Genomic DNA, 10,609 nt, shown 5'->3' on the forward strand with positions numbered 1-10,609 from the left:
AAACCGGGGTAATGAGTCTTTGGTCGCTTAATGTTACTTTGGTCAAGAATAGGAGATACCAAACATTTAAGACGGCAGAGTCGTGTTCCGTACACACTTAACGGTAATTTAGGGCATCCATTCCGTATTTAAATGTGTTTGTCACTTCTGAAACTGTGAGTACATGGCCAACTCAATAAGTACATAGCTGTACTCAATAATGCATATTCATTGGCATATTATGTGGCAACCTGTTATTGTTGCTATGGTATTGCTCTACCAGCGGCCGCCATGGGGGGTGTTGGCAGGGGTATAACTGGGAACATTGTCCCAGACCCTGTGATGAGAGGGGCCCACAAATTTTGTCTTGATCCCTCTAAATTTTAGCAGCAGCCATGAGTATCACTATTAGTATTCCTCATTTTAGGATTCAGGTTTAAAGCAACCTCCAACCCTATGTTTTAAACCCGATGTGAAACAATCTACGTTCTGTGACATGAATGATGCCTCAAATCACGTTTGTTTTTTGTTTTTTTAAGGAGAGTCAAATTGAACATACCAAAATAGGCAAAAAAGTCATACCTAGGGGAACAATTCCAAAGAGACTTGTGTTGGTAATCCGTAGGAAAACCATATATTTTTCTCAAAAACTGCAAAGTGAAAAGACTGGAGAGCTTCAATTTAGGCTTTTATTCACATATAAACATTTATCAATGCACACATCAGTTGTGGTAAACATAGTTTAAGCATGTTTGCTCGATGTGCAAGAATAAATGAGGTTCATTCTTGTGTTACGCAGCACGTTTGAGCTTCAGTAAGAACCAATGAGGTTCATTCTCGTGTTACGCAGCACGTTTGAGCTTCAGCAAGAACCAATGAGGTTCATTCTCGTGTTACGCAGCACGTTTGAGCTTCAGCAAGAACCAATGAGGTTCATTCTCGTGTTACGCAGCACGTTTGAGCTTCAGCAAGAACCAATGAGGTTCATTCTCGTGTTACGCAGCACGTTTGAGCTTCAGCAAGAACCAATGAGGATCATTCTCGGTTTACGCAGCACGTTTGAGCTTCAGCAAGAACCAATGAGGATCATTCTCGTGTTACGCAGCACGTTTGAGCTTCTGCAAGAACCAATGAGGTTCATTCTCGTGTTACGCAGCACGTTTGAGCTTCAGCAAGAACCAATGAGGTTCATTCTCGTGTTACGCAGCGCGTTTGAGCTTCAGCAAGAACCAATGAGGTTCATTCTCGTGTTACGCAGCGCGTTTGAGCTTCAGCAAGAACCAATGAGGTTCATTCTCGTGTTACGCAGCACGTTTGAGCTTCAACAAGAACCAATGAGGTTCATTGTCGTGTTACGCAGCACGTTTGAGCTTCAGCAAGAACCAATGAGGTTCATTCTCGTGTTACGCAGCACGTTTGAGCTTCAGCAAGAACCAATGAGGTTCATTCTCGTGTTACGCAGCACGTTTGAGCTTCAACAAGAACCAATGAGGTTCATTCTCGTGTTACGCAGCACGTTTGAGCTTCAGCAAGAACCAATGAGGTTCATTCTCGTGTTACGCAGCACGTTTGAGCTTCAGCAAGAACCAATGAGGTTCATTCTCGTGTTACGCAGCACGTTTGAGCTTCAGCAAGAACCAATGAGGTTCATTCTCGTGTTACGCAGCACGTTTGAGCTTCAGCAAGAACCAATGAGGTTCATTCTCGTGTTACGCAGCACGTTTGAGCTTCAGCAAGAACCAATGAGGTTCATTCTCGTGTTACGCAGCACGTTTGAGCTTCAGCAAGAACCAATGAGGTTCAATCTCGTGTTACGCAGCACGTTTGAGCTTCAGCAAGAACCAATGAGGTTCATTCTCGTGTTACGCAGCACGTTTGAGCTTCAGCAAGAACCAATGAGGTTCATTCTCGTGTTACGCAGCGCGTTTGAGCTTCAGCAAGAACCAATGAGGTTCATTCTCGTGTTACGCAGCGCGTTTGAGCTTCAGCAAGAACCAATGAGGTTCATTCTCGTGTTACGCAGCGCGTTTGAGCTTCAGCAAGAACCAATGAGGTTCATTCTCGTGTTACGCAGCACGTTTGAGCTTCAACAAGAACCAATGAGGTTCATTGTCGTGTTACGCAGCACGTTTGAGCTTCAGCAAGAACCAATGAGGTTCATTCTCGTGTTACGCAGCACGTTTGAGCTTCAGCAAGAACCAATGAGGTTCATTCTCGTGTTACGCAGCACGTTTGAGCTTCAACAAGAACCAATGAGGTTCATTCTCGTGTTACGCAGCACGTTTGAGCTTCAACAAGAACCAATGAGGTTCATTCTCGTGTTACGCAGCACGTTTGAGCTTCAGCAAGAACCAATGAGGTTCATTCTCGTGTTACGCAGCACGTTTGAGCTTCAGCAAGAACCAATGAGGTTCATTCTCGTGTTACGCAGCACGTTTGAGCTTCAGCAAGAACCAATGAGGTTCAATCTCGTGTTACGCAGCACGTTTGAGCTTCAGCAAGAACCAATGAGGTTCATTCTCGTGTTACGCAGCACGTTTGAGCTTCAGCAAGAACCAATGAGGTTCATTCTCGTGTTACGCAGCGCGTTTGAGCTTCAGCAAGAACCAATGAGGTTCATTCTCGTGTTACGCAGCGCGTTTGAGCTTCAGCAAGAACCAATGAGGTTCATTCTCGTGTTACGCAGCGCGTTTGAGCTTCAGCAAGAACCAATGAGGTTCATTCTCGTGTTACGCAGCGCGTTTGAGCTTCAGCAAGAACCAATGAGGTTCATTCTCGTGTTACGCAGCGCGTTTGAGCTTCAGCAAGAACCAATGAGGTTCATTCTCGTGTTACGCAGCACGTTTGAGCTTCAACAAGAACCAATGAGGTTCATTGTCGTGTTACGCAGCACGTTTGAGCTTCAGCAAGAACCAATGAGGTTCATTCTCGTGTTACGCAGCACGTTTGAGCTTCAGCAAGAACCAATGAGGTTCATTCTCGTGTTACGCAGCACGTTTGAGCTTCAACAAGAACCAATGAGGTTCATTCTCGTGTTACGCAGCACGTTTGAGCTTCAACAAGAACCAATGAGGTTCATTCTCGTGTTACGCAGCACGTTTGAGCTTCAGCAAGAACCAATGAGGTTCATTCTCGTGTTACGCAGCACGTTTGAGCTTCAGCAAGAACCAATGAGGTTCATTCTCGTGTTACGCAGCACGTTTGAGCTTCAGCAAGAACCAATGAGGTTCATTCTCGTGTTACGCAGCACGTTTGAGCTTCAGCAAGAACCAATGAGGTTCATTCTCGTGTTACGCAGCACGTTTGAGCTTCAGCAAGAACCAATGAGGTTCAATCTCGTGTTACGCAGCACGTTTGAGCTTCAGCAAGAACCAATGAGGTTCATTCTCGTGTTACGCAGCACGTTTGAGCTTCAGCAAGAACCAATGAGGTTCATTCTCGTGTTACGCAGCGCGTTTGAGCTTCAGCAAGAACCAATGAGGTTCATTCTCGTGTTACGCAGCGCGTTTGAGCTTCAGCAAGAACCAATGAGGTTCATTCTCGTGTTACGCAGCGCGTTTGAGCTTCAGCAAGAACCAATGAGGTTCATTCTCGTGTTACGCAGCACGTTTGAGCTTCAACAAGAACCAATGAGGTTCATTGTCGTGTTACGCAGCACGTTTGAGCTTCAGCAAGAACCAATGAGGTTCATTCTCGTGTTACGCAGCACGTTTGAGCTTCAGCAAGAACCAATGAGGTTCATTCTCGTGTTACGCAGCACGTTTGAGCTTCAACAAGAACCAATGAGGTTCATTCTCGTGTTACGCAGCACGTTTGAGCTTCAACAAGAACCAATGAGGTTCATTCTCGTGTTACGCAGCACGTTTGAGCTTCAGCAAGAACCAATGAGGTTCATTCTCGTGTTACGCAGCACGTTTGAGCTTCAGCAAGAACCAATGAGGTTCATTCTCGTGTTACGCAGCACGTTTGAGCTTCAGCAAGAACCAATGAGGTTCATTCTCGTGTTACGCAGCACGTTTGAGCTTCAGAAAGAACCAATGAGGTTCATTCTCGTGTTACGCAGCACGTTTGAGCTTCAGCAAGAACCAATGAGGTTCATTCTCGTGTTACGCAGCACGTTTGAGCTTCAGCAAGAACCTATGAGGTTCATTCTCGTGTTACGCAGCACGTTTGAGCTTCAGCAAGAACCTATGAGATTCATTCTCGTGTTACGCAGCACGTTTGAGCTTCAACAACAACCAATGAGGTTCATTCTCGTGTTACGCAGCACGTTTGAGCTTCAACAAGAACCAATGAGGATCATTCTCGTGTTACGCACGTTTGAGCTTCAGCAAGAACCAATGAGGTTCATTCTCGCTGATAAATGTTTATATGTGAATAAAAGCCTAAATTCAATCTGTTCATCATATAAAGTGATCGAGTCTCAATTCATATGGATTAGTTATACGATCTTTTTGAAGATTCAAAGATTCAGTTGCATAGCTGCAAATGAAGGGATTAAAATCTCTCAGATTTCATTAAAAAGATCTTAATTTGTGTTCAGAAGATGAACAGAGTCTTACGGGTTTGGAATGACATGAGGGCGAGTAATTAATGACAGAATTTTAATTTTTGGGTGAACTAACCATTTAAGTGTTAAGTGTAAAGTTAAAAGCATAAAAAAAAAAGTTTTGCCATTAAAGCCTAAATGTCTAAAAAACGATGTCCCCGAGAAGTATATCAGATATGTAATGACCAAATAGTCAGATAAAAAGAAAATAAATACACTCTTAATGTTCTTTATTGCACCAGGCACTTCACAATAACCCTCCCGACCCGACGCCACACTACAAATTGAATTGACCCATAAATCCACCACCTAAATACTATATATTAAACATCATCCTCTTTCTGTACAATAAGAAAAACTGAGAATTGGAACTAAAGAAATGAGAACTACACATCCGAGAGTGAGTGTAAACTAAGTAAAACAAGCAAATAAAACTTTCATATTCGTCACAGTATTTAAAGCCCTGAAACTGCTGCTCAGGGCTTATACAGCAAAGTCTCTTCATGAGACTCATAGTCCTTCTGTCTCAATTCACGGACTGTCACACAACCGCTCACCTTCATCAGTCGAGAATCGTGTCTTCCGTATATTGAAGAATCAATAATTTACATTAAATACCATACAATATCTCTGTATTGAGTGAAACAATCGCTTGGGCTTGAGTGGTTTTCCCCTGGATAAGGTTGAGTTGTGAGAGAGGAAATTGTCCACGTCTAAGAAAAGAGAAACAATTCCCGTGGCTGGCAATCTCTCTTATTTCTTTCGGCTTCTCAGACAGATTTTCTCGCAGTAAGCACCCGTACGATGGACCCCAGACCCCCCACGGCGAAAGCCTGAGTGAGAATATGAAGACAAAAATAGAAATAGACATGTGAGATGGGAAAAAAAAGGTTTAAAAGAAATCAAACCTCTTTATTCCCAGACCGACCTTTTCGTGCCACTGGAGCAGGATGGCGCTGCTGTTGTCTGAGGGCTTCTCGAAGCCTCTGTAGATGTACTTCATCAGCAGGTCCACTCCGTTCTTGTCCAGGGACTTCACTGCCGGCTCAATATCGCTGCTCTTGAATGCAGTCAGCACTCGTAACACCACCGCCTGGGCCCGCTCCTGAGAGAGGAGGAGGACGGAGCGAAAGAAACAAGTGGAGGTGGTGTAAAAGAGAAACAGCTTGGACCGTTCAAATGCATATGCTAGTGACGCACCAAAATTAATTTAAAATGGCATACTTAGTTCAGTTATCCGCTTGCCCAAATTTAATTGTCAAAATGTTATTTTCAGTTTTCGTCTAAATGAAAACGTTTATAGAGTGGTGCAGGTATGACATCAGAACCCAGAAGACTAATTCGCCGCTGGTTCCTTCGAGATTTTACTTTGGGGTTTTACAATGGCGTTTTTAAATTTATGAGTAAAATAAAGCCTGTGGTAAACATAACTTGACTATACTTTGACGTTTTGTTCTTTGACACACTCATAGAACAAAAACACGCATTTTGAAGCAGTTGTGTTCATTTTTGAATACAATATAAGACAGCTTGGGCTGTGAGTGTGTGCAGGGTACGTTGTAGAACAAAACGCCAAAGTGTCGTCAAGTTATGTTTACCACAGCCTATGTTTTACTCATATATTGAAAAACCCCATTATAAAACCCTATAGGAAAATCTCGCAAATTAGACTTCCGAGTTCTGGCATCATCTCTGCACCACTCTATAAACTCATTCATTTAGACGAAAACTGAAAATAAAATTTTTTTAATTAAATTTGGGTAAGTGGATAACTGAACTGTTTGCTGTCGTGTTCTCAGAAGATCAATTAACAAGTCAAAGTAATTTTTTTGAAAATTATGATTCGAAAAAATGAGTCGAAATTTTACATATTGCTACTCCAGCATAATTTTGGGGTTTTCTCTGCATCACTTTCCTGTTTACTTGTTGTAGCTTATACACATTGGGGGAACAAAATAGTCACTGTCACGGTCAAAAAGCAGAGGAAATCAGAGGAGCATTTTCTCAATGATTTTCTCAATTGCCAAAATTTTGGTGCATCATCACCAATAATGATGTTTAATATTATTAGAGGAATATTTGATGTAAGTTAGGCTCAATCGACAGCATTTGTGGCATAATATTTGTTACTGATTGACTCGTCCGTCGTTTTCTTATATACATGTATATAAATAATATATAAAAGCTAAAATCAAAGCTACGGTGAGGTGATTACTATGGCAGTGAATGGGGCCAATTTTTGGAGGATTTAAAAGCAGGAATGTGAAGCTTATAATTTTGAAAAAGCACTTATATTAATCCTGTGAAAACCTGTGTACTAAGAGCTGTAAAACTGTTCAGTTTTTTATAGTCATGTTAGGCATTACGCTGTCAAATTGGATATAACTTTACACAGAAAAGGTTAGCGAGCTACTTTTTTCACACCAAAAACAGCGCATACTGTTATAAATAGTATTTTATTGTTTACCAATCGGCTCCATTCATTTCCATTGCAAATGCCTCAGTATGGCCCAGATTTAGCTATTTTTGAAGAAAAAGAAAGACAAGTAGAAATCAACATTTCGCAAATGCTGTCAAATGAGCTTAAGTTGTACTGAACCCAGAAAGTTGTACTTTAAACCATCCAGAAGGCTGAATTTCACACCCCTCGAGCTAAAAGAACAGCACATTTAAGGCACACAATGATGCCATTGTCATCACAACCTGTTGTGCACAAATATGGCCCCTAATAGAACAGTGTGTCCAAAATCACATACTGTCTGAGTAGGTACTACTACATTTCAATTACTTCATGACCATTAAAATGTACATTTGATATATTATGAATATGTAATATGAATGAAATTTAGATGTATTACATCCGCCATGTTGTTACTTTCAAGTCATAAATCATCATACCAATTCATAAATCCTCTCCCACGGCCTCATGGGATAGTAGTATCCATCGAATAGTACTCTGTTGGCTTACTGTTTTTCGCATTCTATATAGGCTAGTAGAGAAGTATTCGATTTTGAACACTGACAGTCTTCTTGAACATCTGAAATTGATAGATCAAACTGTCTGAGTAACATAAATGGCTCTTACTTTCACTGCTGGATTCTTGGAGTTGATTGGTGAATTCCTCAAGGCGATGTGAAATGCTGACATCATGTCCCCTGTGCATCACAGTTAGTTAAGGAAAGCTGACCAACCAGTCAGTCAGTCACTCTCAAAGAACCCTGAAGAGCATTCCTTAGAGAGAGGAAATCTTATTTTTGCGTGGTTGAAATTGTTTTTGATGATTATAAGAAAAGTTTACAGAGAAGCTGGTGTTCAGAAGTTTGGTTTGAACATTTCTGGTGTCGATTTCACTGGCTAATCATGACTTTGTGTTAGAGTATGTTGATTTGAAAACACTTCTTCTATCCCAGATTAATATAGAGAGACAACTATAAATAAATCATTAGTGGGTTGATTTCTCAGAAAAATGTGAACTCTCTCGGATTCTCTGTGGTATATCGAAACATCATTCTGTTTATAAAAATATCACACCGGCCATCCCGACACTAACTCAAATGATTTTGGGGTGGGACTATCTGAAATAATCAACTGAAAACACGTAACCTGCTGCCAAGGCAAACCTTTAAACACTAGAATAGTCAATGTGCTGATGACATGAACATGAAAATCATGTCTTTATTTCATAGTGAGGGTAAAGGAGGCGTCAGACTCAAACCTCTTTAAAGATCCTATACAGTCTAAAAATATGTCTCTGAGCACCAAAAAAGGACACAAACGCTGATGACCTGATTAAATAAATGACATCACGCACAGTTGGAGGGAAAAAAGGGGGGAGATTTTTTCTCAGAAACTAAATAACTGTTTACGTTCTGATTTGGGAACTCTGGTGTGTCATTTAACAACACATCTGAAGATTAATGCTATCTATCACACGTTAAAAATACACGACCTTGTCATATTCAAGGTTATTCGAGGTTTAAAAAAATTATGTAATTAGAAAAACTGAAATAAAATTTTGGTTACACTTTTTTTTAAATGTGTCCACGTTACCGTGTAATAATACATTTAAGAACTGAATAATAGTAATTAACTACACGTATTTACTATAGGGTTAAGGTAGGATTAGGGGTTCGTTGCATGTAATTATGCATAATTTATAGTTATTACTTAAGTAAATATGTAATAACGTGTTACAAAGACACATTAAAATATAGCGTTACCTAAAATGTTAATTGAACCAAAAGTAATGGCACTGTTTAAAAAAAGTGCATTAAAATATTTAGAAGATATGAAACCTAAATATAATAAATGATAAAAATTATTTACTTTGACAACTTACTAAAACTATTGCAAGGACAAATAAATTAGAAATAAAAAATTCAAATGCAAATAAAATAGAAATAAAACCTAAATAAATAAATCAAACAGAGCTATAATAAATGAATGCAGAAAGTAATAAGCATTTAGCACCAGCGATAACTCCACAAAATAACCTGTTACCTCAAATAAAATGTAAAAAACATCAATCATTTCGAACAAACCTAAAACCACATTCCTATCCTAACTATTTGACTATTACTAACATTCGTCTCAAACACACAGTGAGCTGCCTACCTAGACACTTGGACAGCATTTCTGGACAATGATGCCTATAGATAGCTGACTGGTGTTTAAACACAACATGTGTCTAAATAATGTAGGCTACGAGTTCATCTAAACTAGGACAAGGTTGCTTTTTAGGTGCCCTTAAAAGAGATGAACTTTTCCCTGCCATGTTTTCTAGAGATAATAAACAATATCCTCTCAGCATACGGTAGGATAATATACAGTATAATGGATGATGACAGTGAAGGCAGCTGAAGGATATTGTCCGATGAGCTCGTCCACCTCACAGGCGTCCGGTTCCTGCTGCTGCTCGGCCGCCTCGTCCTGCTCGTCCACGAATTTATTCTCGTCGTATTCGTCGATGTCGACTCCCCGGAATCGTGAGGACAGGGTGTTTTTCGCCATGAGGAGGAGCCCGGGAATGTGCGATAACGGACAGGTCTGCAGCTTCCCTCAGTGACAGTGCAGAGAGCCGTTAATGTGTTCATCTGTCAGTGGGAAGGTGCGGCTGTTATACCTCCTCTTCCTCCTCCTCCTCCTCCTCCTCCTCCTCCTCTTCCTCTCTCCCAGCTCGAGCATCTCCACACATTCCTGCAGAGCGGACACAAATCCCGACTGGAGCGGAAACGGAATTGCACTCCATGGTTTACGCTGTGACACTGTGTTTCCGTTTCCTGAGAGGCAACGATGAATGCGGCTTGACTCAATTGAAGTTGCCTAAAAAATAGGCTAGCCTACTATAGATTGTTGTAAAGCCTTGAAATGTTATATTTTTTAAGGACCTTTGTATTTATTTTGTAATTAGAGATAGGTGGCCGGTTGCATAAACTGCTAAGACTAGTCTTAAAAGTTAGTCATCTTAATTGTATTCTTCAAGACCTATTATGGCAAGCCGTTTTAACATTTAATCATTTAAACCGACTAGTCTCTATTTTCATGCTAGTAGACTACTTATTTTTTTAGATACTAGTATCTATTCCATTAAGTACTAGACTCATTAGCTACTAGTAGCCTACTTATTCAATAGATACTATACCTATTTATTAGATGCTAGTATTTATTCCAAATGTTACAAGTACGATTTTTTATTTTACTAGTAAGATTTTTAATTTAACTCTCCAGTGGCCGTTCTGACTAGTCATAACATAAGACGAATAAAAAAGCAGTTGTGACTAGTAAAATAAGAATAGTTACTAGTAACAATTACAAAAGATAGTGTCTCATAAATAGGTACTAGTATCTATTGAATAAGTACTAGTAGCTAATTAATAAGTACTAGTATCTAATTAATAGGTACTAGTATCTAATGAATAAGTACTAGTATCTAAATAATAAGTATATTGAATAAGTACTAGTAGCTAATGAATAAGTACTAGTATCTATTTAATAGGTAGGCTACTAGTATCTAATGACTTAGTACTAGTATCATTGTCATTGTCATTTATTGAATACATACTACTAGTATCTAGTAATAG

At 40.0% G+C, this 10,609-nt stretch overlaps 1 protein-coding gene across 1 annotated transcript; it reads right to left on the bottom strand.

The window, feature by feature from the left end:
* Window positions 1–4,744: 4,744 nt before the first annotated feature.
* On the bottom strand, window positions 4,745–9,724 carry arpc5la (actin related protein 2/3 complex, subunit 5-like, a). The gene is made up of 4 exons (XM_084389082.1): window positions 9,396–9,724; window positions 7,614–7,685; window positions 5,457–5,633; window positions 4,745–5,361 (listed from the first exon to the last, which is right to left on the bottom strand). Exons 1-4 carry the CDS (start codon window positions 9,537–9,539, stop codon window positions 5,299–5,301), a joined length of 456 nt encoding a protein of 151 aa, XP_084245208.1. The 5' UTR covers window positions 9,540–9,724; the 3' UTR covers window positions 4,745–5,298.
* Between the last annotated feature and the right edge of the window lie 885 nt (window positions 9,725–10,609).

This window comes from Rutilus rutilus (genome assembly GCF_951802725.1).
Source record: "Rutilus rutilus genome assembly, chromosome: 19".
Classification (NCBI taxonomy): Eukaryota; Metazoa; Chordata; class Actinopteri; order Cypriniformes; family Leuciscidae; genus Rutilus; species Rutilus rutilus.